This window comes from Vigna unguiculata, chromosome 3, assembly GCF_037176805.1.
Source record: "Vigna unguiculata cultivar grain cowpea cultivar isolate G323 ecotype 2 chromosome 3, ASM3717680v1, whole genome shotgun sequence".
Lineage (NCBI taxonomy): Eukaryota > Viridiplantae > Streptophyta > Magnoliopsida > Fabales > Fabaceae > Vigna > Vigna unguiculata.
The window spans coordinates 7,062,846-7,080,125 of record NC_140794.1 but is presented as its reverse complement, the minus strand read 5'-3'; the positions used below and the strand labels follow the sequence as shown (position 1 = coordinate 7,080,125).

General features: G+C 28.6%; 2 protein-coding genes and 1 long non-coding RNA gene across 4 annotated transcripts; 1 reads left to right on the top strand and 2 right to left on the bottom strand.

The window, feature by feature from the left end:
* The first annotated feature begins 2,169 nt into the window (after nucleotides 1–2,169).
* Nucleotides 2,170–3,296, top strand: LOC114177165 (uncharacterized). 2 transcript variants are annotated; one of them, XR_003603103.2, is made up of 3 exons: nucleotides 2,170–2,576; nucleotides 2,690–2,742; nucleotides 2,996–3,296. It is a non-coding gene; the product is annotated as an uncharacterized LOC114177165 (long non-coding RNA). The 2 variants fall into 2 exon arrangements; XR_014993592.1 differs by having other exon boundaries at nucleotides 2,170–2,742.
* Nucleotides 3,297–6,096: 2,800 nt separating this feature from the next.
* Nucleotides 6,097–7,026, bottom strand: LOC114179046 (basic blue protein-like). Its single transcript, XM_028065243.2, has 2 exons — nucleotides 6,753–7,026; nucleotides 6,097–6,571 (listed from the first exon to the last, which is right to left on the bottom strand). The coding sequence occupies exons 1-2, from the start codon at nucleotides 6,922–6,924 to the stop codon at nucleotides 6,372–6,374; spliced, it is 372 nt and encodes a 123-aa protein (XP_027921044.1). The 5' UTR covers nucleotides 6,925–7,026; the 3' UTR covers nucleotides 6,097–6,371.
* A 3,531-nt stretch (nucleotides 7,027–10,557) lies between these two features.
* LOC114176940 (basic blue protein-like) lies at nucleotides 10,558–11,358 on the bottom strand. The gene is made up of 2 exons (XM_028062146.2): nucleotides 11,094–11,358; nucleotides 10,558–10,952 (listed from the first exon to the last, which is right to left on the bottom strand). The coding sequence occupies exons 1-2, from the start codon at nucleotides 11,263–11,265 to the stop codon at nucleotides 10,753–10,755; spliced, it is 372 nt and encodes a 123-aa protein (XP_027917947.2). The 5' UTR covers nucleotides 11,266–11,358; the 3' UTR covers nucleotides 10,558–10,752.
* Nucleotides 11,359–17,280: the final 5,922 nt, after the last annotated feature.

Below are 17,280 nucleotides of genomic sequence, written 5' to 3'. Positions count from 1 at the left end.
TGAAATGGAACATCACGCATCTTTTATCATGGGATGGGACCTGCAATAAAAGAGAGAAAAAAAAGACATTGGTGGGGAAGCAACCTTATGAACTAAGATCTGTTACCACATTTTGTTGTCTTCCATAGGGTAACACTTTCATTATGTGATATGGTTCAGTTTATAACCCTGATTTTCATAAAAACAATGAACAATGCTCAATGTTGTTTCAAGAAATACTGGGAAAAGATCCAAAAGGTTGTTCTCCAAAGTAGCCATATCAAATTGCTGAACCTACTTAAGTTTAAAGAAACTTTAATTCTACAATAGATTATGATGTAATTCATAAGTTACCAATATAATTTAAAATATTAAATAAAGTATTTTAAATTAAATAAGATATTATATAATGTTATACAATTTAAAACTAATATTTAGGAATGAATAAAAAAGTAAATATGACTTGCAATCCGATATTATATTCATAATTAAAAAAGGAATATGTAAAATAAAAATGATCTCATTCTATTCATATTATATTATACTAGCATAAACACAAACATTATTGTGTTTGTGTGTATGTATTTTTTAAATATGTGTGATATTATAGTAGTAGGTGATGATAATTAATATAAATAAAATTATATTTATTAAAAATAAAGTGAAATATATAAAAATAAATATGAAAGAATAACTGTCGATAAATAAAGAAGAAGAAAAGAAGTAGAGATAGACGATTTTTAAAAAAATTTGTAAAAGTAACTATCAATTTTAAAATATTTAATAAATAATTATATTTTAAAGAATAAAATTGATATTTTGAATGTATTTCGTCAAACTAGAATTTTTTAAGTTAAACATAAAACTTTTAAAAAGTTATATAAAAGTTTTTTATAACGTAACACATAAATTAATTTGAATTAATGCATAAATCCATTTCAATTTTTATTTTTGTCTTAGAAGTGACTATAAAAAAACTTGTTTAAGGTATTATAATTAAAGGAAAATCGATAACATAACATATATATTAATCTTATTAATCTAATTGTCTTATTTTGTTACCCATTAATATTAAGAGCTGGGCAACCAATCTGTTTTGAAAAACCACGAGACATTTTTGGTGAACCAGCATTTCAGACAAAAACCTTGTTTAGTTTTTCCTTTGAACGAGTAAAATTAGCCGTAAAGGGATATGATTCAAACGAATGAGAATGTTTTACACTCCATAAAAGTGTGTCATGATTATGTAATAGAAAAAATGATTATGAGACAATTTTAAAACTAAAAGAAAATTTACTACAACAAAATTTAAATCATTCACATTAATATATCTTTTGAATATATATGTGCATGCTCTTTCCATGGTTGATATTTTATTTTATATATATACCAACCGAACACTTCTTATCATTATGTCTAGACATTCAGACTCCAAAAACTGACCAAATATCATTCAATCAAGCCAATTTAATAGTTTAACTGACGTATTTATAGTAAAAACTTTAATACATAAAAAAATATAATATGACTTCAATTTTTTTATTTTCACTTTTTACTTTTTTTTATGTGGTTTGATGTGAATCATTAATTAATATATCATTTTATTTTTGATACGATCAACGATTCACACTAAATCATGTCAAGAAATAAAGGATGATAAAGGATGAAAGTGAAAGTATAATTTTCCTTAATATAAATTATTTAAACTATATTGACATTAAGAATTATAGATTCTTTATTAGATATTTGATGTTATTTTTGTTGCATTGATATATTAAAAAAGTTTTTAACATATTTCAAAATATATACTAAACTCATTATATTCAAAAATTACAACATAAATGATACAAAAACTAGTAAAAAATTAGTGTGTGACAAATTAAATAATTAGAAACTGAGTGGGGGACATGGCGAGCCCATTTTGCTTCCTCCTTTGGAAGCAAGTCAAAAAAGCATAGTGAAATCACAGTGCAAGCAAATTACAACATAACAACCAAGGTCAAAGAATTAACCATTTTCAAGATATAATTAGAAGCAAAGAGTGTTGCATTCTAAGGGCACAAAAGTCTTAATTCAAAAAGAGTAGACCATATTTTTGTCATAAATGTACAACACCTAAGCAGATATATATATATATATATATATAGCAGCAATTTAAACTTCTCTAAAGAAAACCAAGGGATTCAAAGTCTTTGAAAGCAACAGAAGCACCCAAAGGCCAAAATATTCCAACAGATCCATGCATGCTACACCTTTCTACAAAAGGCCACTCCCATTTCAAAACTCATCATACAAAACTATTCCTTCCTCATTGCTTAGTCAAAACCTATCTCTCATCTCATCATCTTCAAATATCACCCAGAATTTCCATTCCCTCTGCTTTTCTTTGCTCTATATAGCTTCTAGGGTTTCTCAGAGGTCTTGTTCCATAGCCATTTTGGCATTCTGTCCACCTCCATCAGTGTTAATAATCGGAGGTGGCCAGAAAGCCAAACGGGCTATGTGAATCCGTATCTAAGAAACCCTGGAGGCTCAATTCTCCATCATATTATTCCTTCTGAGTTCTGCATGATCATAGTTTTTCTCATCATGCACATGTTAATTCACTTACACTCATAGCATGATTCCTTTAACTTTGTTCTCAGAATATCTGCAGTCTGCAACTTCTTATATGTCTCAGCCTAATGAGTTTCCGTTTACATTTTTGCAGATTATTCCTTCTTTATCTGAAACATGCAACTTTTCTACAAGGAACAACATAAGGTACTTAGTTTTTGCTTTTATTTTTCCCAGTAAAGAGGATCTATAGGGGTGGAAGTAAGTGACTTAACTTATTTGTTTGGTGTTAGCTTAAGTCAACCAGCAAAGGTGAAGTTGAACGTGAATAAGTAAATGTTTTATTTAAGTTCCCCTTTTGTTAGTGTCCTAAACTTTTGTCTTGGCTTTGATGGCAATGTTGGACCTTTTCAATGGTCTAAACTGAAAAAGTGTTGTGGATATTTGCATGCGGTTCCAGTTGTTGAAACTCCATTGGGTTGTAGCAGTTGCAGCATTGGATTCCTAGAAGCATTAGGGTATGATTAATTTAGACTTGGCAATGCTGTTCTGAGGCCACCATTATGAGTTGTAGTGTTTTCAAATGGAAACCAAATTCCTGCACTCACATAGCATAGCAGCACCAACCACCAATTCTTTGTCAATGGGAGAGGAATCTATTAGTGCCCTTTGGACCTGACACATATCATCATCATATCATGCAACAATGAATCACTGTTCACTCTTCCAAACCAGAAATAAACAGTTTTCATTTCTCATTATAGCTATATATATATATATATATATATACCAGTACATATATTTACTTATAATATTATACAGTGCACTTCAACTTACACAAAAAAAATACAAGGCAATGCACTCAAAATCTGATGTACGTTCAAACTATCGTCTCTTTTAAAGTGCGGATAAATTGTTACGATTTTATCTTTAAAAGACGTTTGAATAAATAAAAAAAAATATATATATTTAAATCGTTATAAACTTCAATTCTTAAACGGTGTAATAATAACAGTAATGTATAGATGAACCCTACCTAGTTTTTTTATTTTATTCTGCATATGCATGACTTTACATTTGATATTATGATTTAATTTGTTTTGGCGGGGCCAACCCTTCATCTTTCATTTTGATGGACACTGGGGTCAGGCCTGAAAGAAATTAATGGCAGGAAGTTCCTTATGTTAAAGTTTAAAATGATTACTTGATTATGCAATTGCCAATTTTCTTCTCAAAGATATTCTAAGTTGGTCCCCACTAGCAGGTTCATGAATTTTATATTAGGTACCAATTTTCAAATGACCACAATAGTCCCCATTCAGCTTATCTTTAGAGTCATGATTTCGTTTATTATAGTTTATTTTATTAATTATTAATCCTTAAAGAAATATTACCTTCTTTTTTTGAAAAAAAAATCACATTTTTTCGATATATATAAAGTTTACCTTTTAAAAAAAAAATCAGCATTTATAGATTTATAGAGTTGTATACGCTTTTTCTTTTCAAAAAATTGACTGTTAATACTAAGAATATAATCAACAAAAAGATAATTAATATTATTTTAAACTCTAAAGACAATTCTATATTTGAGGAAACAAATATAGTATTTTTTATTTATTTTTAAAAGGCATTTTAGGTAAAATACTAAAAAACTTTGTAAAATTTATTGTTTGCAAAGAGTAGAGAAAAACATCCCATTTTCTGTCCCAAAACGTCTCATGAATTTATATTGCTACGGTTAATTACTTATGGTAGTAATTGTTTCATTGTCTCACAAAGGACATTGGTTCGAAATGACTTTGATTAAGCGTGACGTGATTTGATTATAATTGGACTATGACTTTTATTTATTCCCTTTAATTGAGTATTTATTGATTTCTTTTAGTAAATTATACACCGGACTAATAAATTCATATTTACAATTATATCAAAAGAAAAAATATCCCAACTTAAAAGAACTAGAAATATATTTAAACATTTTTTTATTTATTTTGGTGATACATAAACTATTTTCCCTTCTACATAAAAAAAAAAAAAAACTACCCTCTGTTCAATACAAAATGCTCTTACTATTAAATGTAAAAGGAAGGTGCATGAAAAAGGAGAGTGTATGTGAAAAAAAAAAATCAAGGATTATAAATTAGCTACATATATAAATATTTATTCATCGTGAAATATCTTTAGAATGAGTCAATTATTAATCTTGTGTTACAAAACAACTTTTAAACATTATTAACGGTAGTTTGGTCAATGTAGGTGTAAAATAAAATTATGGAGGTGTGAAAAGCAAAAGTCACTGTTCGAGTGCCGAAAACAAAGTTTTGGATTCTTAATACAAGGAGTGAAGACGATGAGGGCAAATTTATCTTTTCAGTTTGCATTGCGAGGCACAGGAATAACATATGGAGGTGCAGGAAGAAGTATCCGTAAAAGATCAAGCTAGTTATTGGGTTTTGGGCCCATTGGTCAATCTCTTTATATTTAACATTGGATGTGCCAATTAACTTATATTGTTTCGTGTAACTTTGTTTTTTGCAAATATTCATAGTCTGCATTAATTGTATTATTGTATTTTTAGTCCTTACGTTCTAATTAAATTTAATTATCAAGATTTAGTCAAATTTTATTGTATTTTGAAATATTTCTCGTGTATGAATACCATATGTTATTTTTTTTATATAAAATTTGGTGGTAAAACGTAAAGGTTCCCAATATTATAGGGTGGGATTTTTTCCATCAAGAAAAAGAAAATAACGTCAAGCAAATTAAAAAAATTTGGACGAAACTGTTTGAGCCTTTAATTTAACTAATTTTTTGTGGGAAATAATTAATGTGTAGGTTGTGTAAACGAAATTTGCAGTGCCATTCAACTATAAATGGTTTTATCCAAATAAAATTTTCAATTTTTACTGTAAGTATCTTAAAAAAAAGTCATATTATTATCTAATAATATAGCTTTTACAAGTGAATAGATACAGAAATTAGTCCATTTTTAAGGAAAATAGATATATCAACAAATTTATTATCAAACTTAGCTCAAGGAGTGCCAAAATTTTAAAAAACAAGGTGTGACTATAATTCGATTAACTATGTGCTAACCGATTTAATTTCTTTTTTTGCTTTTTCAACTTAACTGTTGTGAGCTTATTTTATACATTAGATGAGTAAAGTTATTGAAAAAAAAATGGCTAAATATGTTTTTGTCCGTCGACTTTTAATAAATTTTGGAATTAATTTATTTTAAAATTTTGAACCAATTTAGTTTTTTATCTTTCGAAATACGTGGATTTAGTCATTTTAATCAAATTTTGTTAAGTTTATTTGACAATTCAAACGCGTTTCATAATAATATTTGACTTAACATTAAAGTCAAAATGTGTCAAACAGCATAAACAACTCAAATACAATTCTGAAATGTGTACGAAACATCAAATAAACCTAACAAAATTTGATTAAAATGACTAAATCTACGTATTTCGAGAGATAGAAGACTAAATTAGTCCAAAGTTTCGAAATGGACTAATTTCAAAATTTACTTAAAAGTTAAGAGATAAAAACGTATTTAATAAAAAAAAGTATTTAAAGTGCTTAATAATCAAGGCAAACAAAGTAAAACCTTTATGAAATCAGACAGTGAAGTAAGTATCAAACTGCAGTGAACGATAACTAAATCGAAAAGGAGCAGAAGATGAAATCTGAAATTAAAAAAGATAAAACTCAAATATAAAGCATAAAATACTTGTTATCTTGTGCTGTCTGTCAAGTAAAACCTGAGATTTTAATTGGACAACAGTACTGAAAGCACATAAGATAGTGCAGTTTTGTGGAATGGTAAATCAGAGAGCATTAATGGCAATTTTGGTGCCAGACTCGCAGTGACCAACGAAATTGCAGATTAAGTAGTTTGGTCCCTTCGCAAGCTTGATCTGATCAGTTCCTGAATTATAGGTTTTGGCACCCTTTGGGGTCTTGCATGCTTTGTAGCCACCATTATTTACAGCCACCACATTGTGAGTCCCAGGGCTGTAGTTGAAAACTACAATACACATATATGCATAGTTAGAACGTAATATTGTGATGAAAAGTTCTTATTTCAGTTGATTAATTATGCTAAAACTCACTTCTAACATAGTATCAGAATCAGGTTAGAGTCTATCCCAACGAATTTTTTTGGACATTTTATTTCACAGAAAAAAATAAGATCGAAAGAAACTAACCAAGTGTATCACCAGCTCTGAATCGTTTCCCTTTAGGCCAAGCCACAGTGTTAAAGGTCCAACCATTTGCATCTCCAACTGTGTAGGTGGCTGAGTGAGCCATCTCACAGTGAAGCACCGACCAAAATGACAGTGTTAGAGCAACAATTACACTGCCTCTTCCCAGGGCCATTTTTTAACTGCAATATAACTCTAAAGGTTAAGAAAGAAGAACACTTAGTGTTAATAATAAGAATTAAGAACATGGTTTTATAGCAAAAGATGATGGAAATTGTAATGGGGTGGTTGAGAAATGCTGGGGCCTTTATTATGGCTCAAAATGATGACTCAAGAACATGGATTGGAGCAGAGTCATAATGGTTTTGATTTGGGAGAGAAATAATAGACTTGGCCCTATAGAGTCATAATGATTTTAATTTAGTTATCATTATAGTTAGATACATGTGCTTCAATCACAGGTGGATCCGTGTAATGTGAAAAAATGTAGGGTTGAGCCTAAAATTAAGTTGTGATGTGAGTTGATTCACATAAATTCCAAGTTTTAGGGTTAATATATATAACCCACCAAGGCTTTAAAAACACGATCTTTATTATGTGAATATACGATGAACTTTAAGACAAACATATCCACTTACAGTTATAATTGTGTGTTTTGACTCTTCTCAAAAGTGTAAATTAAAAAATTGTACCTCATGATTGAAATGTTAATTTATATTTTTGTTGTATTGCCAACGACTTGTTTTTTTTAAATAATAGAGATAAGAAAAGTATAATTTATATTTTCTTTATTAAAGGCTTCTCCATACACAATAAAAAAAAAAACTGAATCCTAATCATCATGTTCATGAAAAAGAAAATGTTGATTGAAAGTTCCCACAAACTATACTGTGGTTATCCTGATCTAAAACGGAGATAAGGAACAACAACGAAAAATATTGGCAAAAAACATAATCAATGGTGGAGCTTAAAAGGGTCATACGACGGCTTCCCCCCTCCCCAATATTTTTATTTTTTTAATTTTAATATATTTTAAAAAATTGTGTGAAAAGTGATATTATAATTTCTATTTCTTGACTTCTTTTATTTCTTAACGTGATCGAGTATGAGTCATTGATTCTTTAAAAAAAAAAAGACAGTAATCAATGGTTCACATTAAATCATATCAGAGAATGAATGATAAGAATCAAAAAAATGGAAGTCATAGTATCATTTTCCAAATTTTATACATCTATCTTGATATCACAAAATATTTTATGAAGATTTATTGGTGAATATAATTGATTTAAATTTTATAAAGAGTAATTAGTGTTGCTTAATTAAAGATTTCTTTTCTTATTTTAGGCTTAAATATCCTCATATTTGTTTGAATTATTTAATTAGGTTCCAAATTTTTATTTGATTTAATTAAGTTCTTCCATTTGCAAAAATAATCTAATTAGGTTATTTTTGTTATATTAACATTATTAATGTTATGTGTACATGTCACATGTTGTAGTAGTTCCAATTTATTTATATTTATATTTTTTACTTTTTATTTAGCTTTTGATTATTTTCATTTTTTTTACCATTTGTCAAGTTATTGTTATGTTACTTGACAATGATGGTGTCATATGACAATGTCAGCAGTGACGAATTATATATGTAACAGGGAGGGCCTTGGTCCTCCAAAATATTTTTGATTTTTTTTTAATTATGTATATATTTTATGATTTTTTTTAATTATATATTTTTGAAATTTTGAAATTTTTTAAATTATAAATAATGTATTTTAAAAATTGATAGAAATTTAAATTATGTCTTTTTAATTTTTTTATAAAGTATAATACTTAATGTTAATAAATAATAAAATATAAAATTAAATATAATAAAGAGTAAAAATATTTAGGTTTAATTATTTTTTTATTTTTTATTTTTGTAAAAAACTGTCAAATTTTGACTAAAAAATCGAAACCAAATTAAGACTAAATCAATTTGAGGACGAACTTACATTTTTGGAAACAAAAATCAAAATAGTAATTAAAACAAATATTTATTAAGATATTTATTTTATTTCTCATTATACTTTTAGGTTTTCTTAAACTTGTACTCATTTTTGAGCCTCATATATTTCCTTTTTGTTTTTGAAGAAAAAAAAGAAGTTAAATACAAACTCATTACTTTTGCTCTCATTTGTCATTTATTTTCTTCCTTCCTTGAAGACAAAAAGGTAACTCTTTTGTCTCACTTGATAATGAACTATTAGTTTAATAGTTATTAACATTATTTTTTATTTCATGAACCTTGTATATTCATTTTTTTATGAATATAGAAGAAAAAATAATGTATTATGTGTTTTTTCAAACCCATTTTATGACTTGATTATAAAATAATTATGACTCTCAATTTCTCATTAGATTATGATAAATTATTTTTTAATATTAATTTTTTTAAAAGTATATTGACGAGGAATAAGACCATAAATTCATTCTTTAAAAATGATAGAAGAGAAGTTGTTGGTGAAGATGAAAATAAGATAGATTTTACTTCTTTACATATTTTGAAGTATTGTACTAATGATCAAATTGTTCAGTTAGATAAATTATTTTTTGAAGTATTATATTATTGATCCAATCTAATAATCAAATAACTATATTGTTTTGGCCCCTCCAAATTTTGTAGTGAAGATCCACCACTGAGTGTCAGTATCACATGTGAGTGTTTGTGTCACATGACAGTATTGATATCACATGACGATGAGTGTCACATATCCGTGTTTGTATCAACAAAATCTTTAATGTAAGTTTTTTCAACAAGGAGATTTGATACAATAACAATGAGATGGGAATAAATATATAGAATAATTTAGTACACCATTTTTAATCCAAATATATTATTTATTTTTTTATTTTTATTTAATTTGTGATGTTTAACTTACATTGAATTTTTAATAATATCTTCTTTAAATGTGAATTTTTATCTCTTTCAATCTTTCTTGATTTTTTCTTGATTTTAGTGTTTGAAGTTTCATATCAACCAAAGATAAGGTTAATTTACAATATATATATATATATATATATATATATATATATATATATATATAAATAAGTAAGTTATATAAGTAAGTGCATTCCTTATTTTATAAATCGGTATATTAAAGTTGAGTTAGATTTAAAATTCACTTCTTAACATGATATCATCTTCAAAAATAATAGTTTATAGAACGAAATTTACTAGATGTTGAATTTATTATTGCATCCGCTATCGAACCACCCCTTAATATTTACTCTTTCTTAGGTTCATGTAACAACCTTGAATACTAATAATATTATATTTAAAGTAAATTGTTTAGTTAAAATGAAATTAAAATTTTTAATTTAAATATATATTAAATGATTGAATATGAAAAAAAAATGATTTATAGAGTAGAATAGAAAATAAAATTTATGCGGTGTCAACAGGGTCCAGATTACCATACTGGATATGCTCATCGAAATGGTCAAATATTAAATTAGACTTATCTAAAACTGTTTTTCAAGAACATATATAAATTCACATTTCAGACAGAATTGAATTACATGATCTATAAATATCTGAAAAAGTGCACCGACAACATAAATGTATTTGATATTTTTGTTTAATCATAAATTTCAATATAAGATAAAAAAAAAAAAAACATGTTAAATTTTATAATATAACTATCTTAAAAATCATTGAAAAAAAATGGGCTGGTCAACCTTCTAAAAAGGCCAGAGTCACAACTATATAATCTTACCTCATCAAAGGATTGAATAAGTATATCTATTTAAAAGGTGTTTTGAGATATATATGATATTGGCGACATGATTCATTATTCTGAAACAGATAATAAGTAAAAGATACACAAAAGAGAGCACAGAGATAGCTACCCTTTTTCTTCGAACACATACCTATGTTATGAGATAAGTTCCAATTTGCATTACATTACAAATTGTAGGAGTAGGAAAGCACTGAGATATATAGTTATCGAAAAGTTAACACAAACTCAAGCAGCAGTGACGGCAATTTTCATCCCAGCTTGACAGTGACCCACAAAGTTGCAGATGAAGTAGTTCTGTCCCTTAGCGAGTCTGATCTGATCGTTCCCCGAAGTATACACTTTCGACCCTCTTGGAGTTGTGCAACCATCATACCCACCCCTGTTTACTGCCACCACATTATGAAGCGTAGGGCTATATCTGAACACTGCATCATCCACACAAAAAAACAAAACATGCATAAAAGGTTGTCGGTGCTTCATGTTTCACACAAAACTTTAAGAAAAAAAACTGTCTGAAATATGCAGAGACGAATCTGGTGTAGAGAATTGGAAGGTGGGAAACGAACCAAGTGTGTCACCGGCCTTAAAGCGTTTGCCTTTGGGCCAGGCAACAGTGTTGAAGGTCCAACCACCGGTACCTCCGACTGTGTAGGTGGCAGCATGAGCCATGTGAGAGTGAAGCAGCAAGAAACAGAGAGAGAGTAGGAGAACCACTGCACTGCCTCTTCCCAGAGCCATCTCTTGATTAATTTTGTGGTGAGTGAGTGGGAATGGAAAGAAGAAAGGGTGGTTTTATAATGGAGGAGTGAGGGCCACACACACTTAATGGGTGGTTGGTTACATAGTAAATAAATAAAGAGTAATGATACATTGACATCCCATTTTTACCACTTTCATAATTACCTGAGGTGGCAGCAGCATTTGGATTTTATTTTTTTATTTTTTAACAGAAAAATGAAATTGGCATTTAGAGGCGTAATTTCCCGCACAAGCGCGTGTTGTCACAGCCTTTTCCCACTCCTCACACACCAGCGCAAATGTTAACATTTTTCGTTTTTGAAAACTCTCCACCGCTCCACCGCTTCTCCACTCTCCCCAAATCTCGCAGTTCCTTTCCCCAGTTCGTCGAAAGCACCCAGTTCCAGTTCCCTTCCCCGCACCCATCACTCGCGACTGACAGGGAACACCGAATGGAGAGGCCAGTTCCCTTCCCCGCACCACATAGACAAGAAACCGGCGCCCCACAACCATCGTCCCGCACACCCACACACCTCTGGTGGACGTGATCCCGCAACCGCCGCCGTACATAACCCTTCCCGCACCAGACACAGTTCTGCTCCACGACTTCAAATCCCTTACCGCTCCACAAATCCCCTCCCGCACCTGAACCCCAAACATTGGTGGACTTTTTGGAATTTATCATGCGACTCAGTGAAATATAAGTTGTAACCCAGCATAGACTTTTTGGACAAATTACTTGTAGGATATTTTTAATAAAATAATAATTCCAGGGCATTGGTGGACCTCAGTTTGTTTCCCCCTTTCAAGGCAGACAATATTTAATTTCTTTGACTCAGTGCATATGTTATAAGTGAACCCCAAACATTGGTGGACTTTTTGGAATTTATCATGCGACTCAGTGAAATATAAGCTGTAACCCAGCATAGACTTTTTGGACAAATTACTTGTAGGATATTTTTAATAAAATAATAATCTCAGGGCATTGGTGGACCCCAGTTTGTTTCCCCCTTTCAAGGCAGACAATATTTAATTTCTTTGACTCAGTGCATATGTTATAAGTGAACCCCAAACATTGGTGGACTTTTTGGAATTTATCATGCGACTCAGTGAAATATAAGTTGTAACCCAGCATAGACTTTTTGGACAAATTACTTGTAGGATATTTTTAATAAAATAATAATCCCATGGCATTGGTGGACCCTAGTTTGTTTCCCCCTTTCAAGGCAGACAATATTTAATTTCTTTGACTCAGTGCATATGTTATAAGTGAACCCCAAACATTGGTGGACTTTTTGAAATTTATCATGCGACTCAGTGAAATATAAGCTGTAACGCATGATACACTTTTTGAACACACACATTCTAACAGATTTATATAGTTTGAGTGGAGCAGCATTTGTCACACAAATGTCCACCAATGTTTGGGGTTCACTTATAACATATATGCACTGAGTCAAAGAAATTAAATATTGTCTGCCTTGAAAGGGGGAAACAAACTGGGGTCCACCAATGCCCTGGGATTATTATTTTATTAAAAATATCCTACAAGTAATTTGTCCAAAAAGTCTATGCTGGGTTACAACTTATATTTCACTGAGTCGCATGATAAATTCCAAAAAGTCCACCAATGTTTGGGGTTCAGGTGCGGGAGGGGATTTGTGGAGCGGTAAGGGATTTGAAGTCGTGGAGCAGAACTGTGTCTGGTGCGGGAAGGGTTATGTATGGCGGCGGTTGCGGGATCACGTCCACCAGAGGTGTGGGTGTGCGGGACGATGGTTGTGGGGCGCCGGTTTCGTGTCTGTGTGGTGCGGGGAAGGGAACTGGCCTCTCCATTCAGTGTTCCCTGTCAGTCGCGAGTGACGGGTGCAGGGAAGGGAACTGGAACTGGGCACTTTCGACGAACTGGGGAAAGGAACTGCGAGATTTGGGGAGAGTGGAGAAGCGGTGGAGTGGTGGAGAGTTTTCAAAAATGAAAAATGTTATCGTTTGCGCTGGTGTGTGAAGAGTGGGAAAAGGCTGTGACAACACGCACTTGTGCGAGAAATTACGCCTCTGAATGCCAATTTCATTTTTCTGTTAAAAAATAAGAAAATAAAATTCCAAATGTTGCTGCCACGTCAGGTAGTCATGAAAGTGGTAAAAATGGGGTGTCAATGTATCATTACTCATAAATAAATAGCGTAGCAGACTCCTTTGTCCCACAATCTGTCACCAAACCTACATGTCTCTGCAAAACCTCATTATGGTTACTATACTCAACAAAAATTAAGTACATAATTTACCATTGCTATATTAATATATAGTAATATATAGTAAAAAATATTTTATCGTATCAAATCTGTGACCTTTTTATTTATTTTCACTCCTTTTATTTAATCTATAAATCCTAGTTTCTACTCCTTTATCTTTATTCTTTTCTTACCCTCTCTCTTTCAAACAAACCATAGTTATTTCACAATTTACTTATTTTACTTGAGTTATTGAATGATTATCATACTTAATTTACTGTAGTATCTCAAAAATACTATAGGAACTACTTGGATAAAGTGTTTTGTACAATAAAAAAAAATTAATGAATAAAGATAAATAATATTATCTGGAATTATTAAAAAATAATTAAATTAATATAACTAATAACATAAAAAAAAATACAATTATTGAAGAAGTATAACCTATACAATTTAAAATATGATAAACCGACTAAAGTTCAACCTTGTAAATTGTATTTAATACAGTTATTGTAAATTTTCACATGTCATGATAAATCACATTGATAGTACAATTTGTATTTAAATAATCATAATTGAAAAAGAAGTATGAAAAGTCTTTGTCTGCTTTTACCTTTTTAGTGCAACATACAACTCATAAAAAATATATATATATATATATATATATATATATATATATATACTTGATTATTTTCATAATAAAATATATATGATCAGAGGAAATTATCTTTATTCTTTTAATTTAATAAATAATATTTAATTATTTGTAACCAAATGGTATAATGAGTTTTACTTTCAGTTAAAACTTGACATTCACGTTAAAATTTTCAGTTTCTCATCGTAATGCAAGTTTAAACCTAGACATGTGATTTTGAGTGTAGTTATTACCTTTTTTTTCTCATTTCATACAAATTTTGTAAGAAACTCAATATACATTAAAAAGTTTATAATATATTTTAAATAATTTTTTTAAAATTATAGAAATTTGTAATTTGCACCATTTAATAAAAAACACATATCCAAACTAATTGGAAACTTTAAACTTGAAACAGTAATTATAATCAATGGCCATAAGTATAACTGTCGCCGTAATTAAAAGTTTAACACACCCAATAAACAAATCATGGGCCATAATTATAAAATTATATATTTTTACCCAAAAATTAGAAGGTTATATTAAATTGTGAAATTATACAAATTATGTATATTATATAAAAGTGCATGAAACAATCATAATCTAACAAATAACATTGCAAAATTTGTACTAATATAAAAATTATATATTATATTACTTAATAAGTCATTTATCATTGACCATATAAAGAGAATGAAAAATTTAAATTTTGAGAAATAAAAAATAAGCTGATTTATTCTTATTTAACAGTATAATGTATCATTAATTATGAAAAGAATAGAAAGAAGAAATTTCAATTTTAAAAAATAAGAGGTAGTTGAAACTTACCAAAAACTGCCACATCCCATATTTCTCTATCTCAAAATTCTTCTTTTATATATGGAAATAGCACATATTATATATATATATATATATATATATATATATATATATATATATATATATATATATATATACACTTTTAATAGTTTAGATTGCATTTAACAAATATTTATTAGGTAAATAAATTATTTGAAATAAAAAGTTAAATTTGATTGAAGAATAACAAAAAAAAAAACAAGTTGGATTAATATTAACAATTTGGGTATTGTTACTTCAATGGAAAGAAGAGTTTTGAAAATATTTATTAATAAATTTCATGTATACTTACCCATTGCTACAAACAAAATATATAAAATTTGCTTTAATAAATAAATCTGGTTCACAAAAGGTTTGAATGGTAAAATTAACACATGCTTCTAGTAGGAAAGAGAACCAACTTAGCATATAGAGAGTGAATTAAAAGAAGAATGAAAAAAGTTGTCAAAAAATTTCTTCAATTTTAGAAAACCAATCTCGTGTAGAAGTTCATGTTTTATTCCAACAAGAATAAAAATTTATAAAAGTTAATGTGAGTGGTCCAAAAGTAAAAATATCCTCCCTTTTTCCAATATCAAGATCTGAAAACATTTGCGGAGAAACATGGTCAATTTTATCTAAATTTAGTGAGACTTTTATTTCCAAATACAAAATGGAATAATAGAGTGACCATTCTAAGATTTTAGGTGTATCTTTATAAAAGTTTATACATTTTAATCTTTAATTCAATAAAATAAGGCATTTTTTGTTCTTATTAATTACGTATGCTTTCAGTTTAAGATGAGTAACTATCTGAATTTATAATGTTGGTTGTAAATGAAATAGTTTTTTTATAGAGATTAAAACTCTTATTCATGTTTTCTTATATATTATAACAAGAAAATATTACATGATGAAATTTTAATGATCAAAAGAATTCGTCAAATAATATTTATTTTCAAATTTTGTTGATAGAAAAATATTTGTTAATAAAATAAATTTATAAAAAATTTTACCAATAAATTTTAAGATTTTAATTATCGATAAATATTTTTGTCGATAAAAAGTGTTGAACATAATAGCAACAGCAACAATGGTGAGAGAAGAAGAAGAAGTGGAAGAAGAAAAATAAAAAAAAAATGAAAAAGATGAACACCAAATTGCATAATTTACTAATAAAAAAAATCATCAATAATTATCAACAAATATTTATTCATGTTATTGATGAATTTAAATGGTCAGTAATTACTAACTTTTTTTTATCGCATTACAACATTTTTTGCTTTAATCAAACTAAACTTGGACACATAAAAAACTGTAACCTAAACGTAAAAAAAAATACAAATTTATACATGTGATTTAAAGAATTTCGAAACCTACTGTTTTAAAATCATAAATATTTTATGTCACATTTATTTAAATATAACCTTTACAAAATGTGAGATAAAATTAAAAAGTACGGTCTAAAGTCTGAAAACATGAACTATTGATTGATAATTATAGACATATTTTCGATCTATCAGTTAAATTTATCAATAAATATTTTACCAACAAAATTTTTATTGTTATTAAACATTACATACAACATTTATTTATTATCTATATCAAATATTTTTCTAAAAATTTATTTTAGTATGGTTACGTTATAATATTTCTATAATCATAATCATAATAGGTATAACGAATCTATTAATCTGGATAACTTTACTTTTACTATTTTTTTTTTCATTCGTTCTGAGTTTATAAACTTTCTTTTTACACTAACATAAACTTCACACGATAAAGTCTCATGTGATAAATTGATTAAATTAACCAATATTTGAATCCCAGCATTAAAAAATCCAGTTTCATGTCAGAAATCAATGAAGTATTCTACACGATGCGTAATTGTTGTGGATTTATGTCCGTGTTTTTGTCCCTAATTCAAGTTGTTAAGGATGTTGTTAAGAAGATGTTTCTTGAACCATAATTTGATATGTAGAAAATGTGATATAGTGGTTAAAGTTAAACTCCACTATACTAAGTTCCAAATTGTCACTCATTGTTGACTTCATTTTGTTCAAGTCGTGAACTTTAACTCTCCATTTGAAGTGTGCCTAACGCATTTCCTAACATGAATATCCTACAACCCTACATTAATTAATTCATCATAATTCACAACCAACAAATTCTACCTACTTCTAATTTACAGTCCACAATTTCGGCTGAATTTCATCTCATATTTACTCCTTTGAGACCAAGAATTCAAGAAAAAAGAAATGATAAAAGTCTCAAGTTTTTCAATCAGAACGTTTATCATAAGATAGTCAAATG

What these genes read in the sequence shown, in the direction of transcription:
- LOC114179046 (XM_028065243.2), bottom strand. Translation starts at nt 6,924, where the DNA reads ATGGCCCTGGGAAGAGGCAGTGTAATTGTTGCTCTAACACTGTCATTT. An exon ending in CAGAGCTGGTGATACACTTG is followed by an intron (nt 6,572 to 6,752) that starts GTTAGTTTCTTT and finishes TGTGTATTGTAG; the next exon opens with TTTTCAACTACAGCCCTGGG.
- LOC114176940 (XM_028062146.2), bottom strand. Translation starts at nt 11,265, where the DNA reads ATGGCTCTGGGAAGAGGCAGTGCAGTGGTTCTCCTACTCTCTCTCTGT. An exon ending in TAAGGCCGGTGACACACTTG is followed by an intron (nt 10,953 to 11,093) that starts GTTCGTTTCCCA and finishes TGGATGATGCAG; the next exon opens with TGTTCAGATATAGCCCTACG.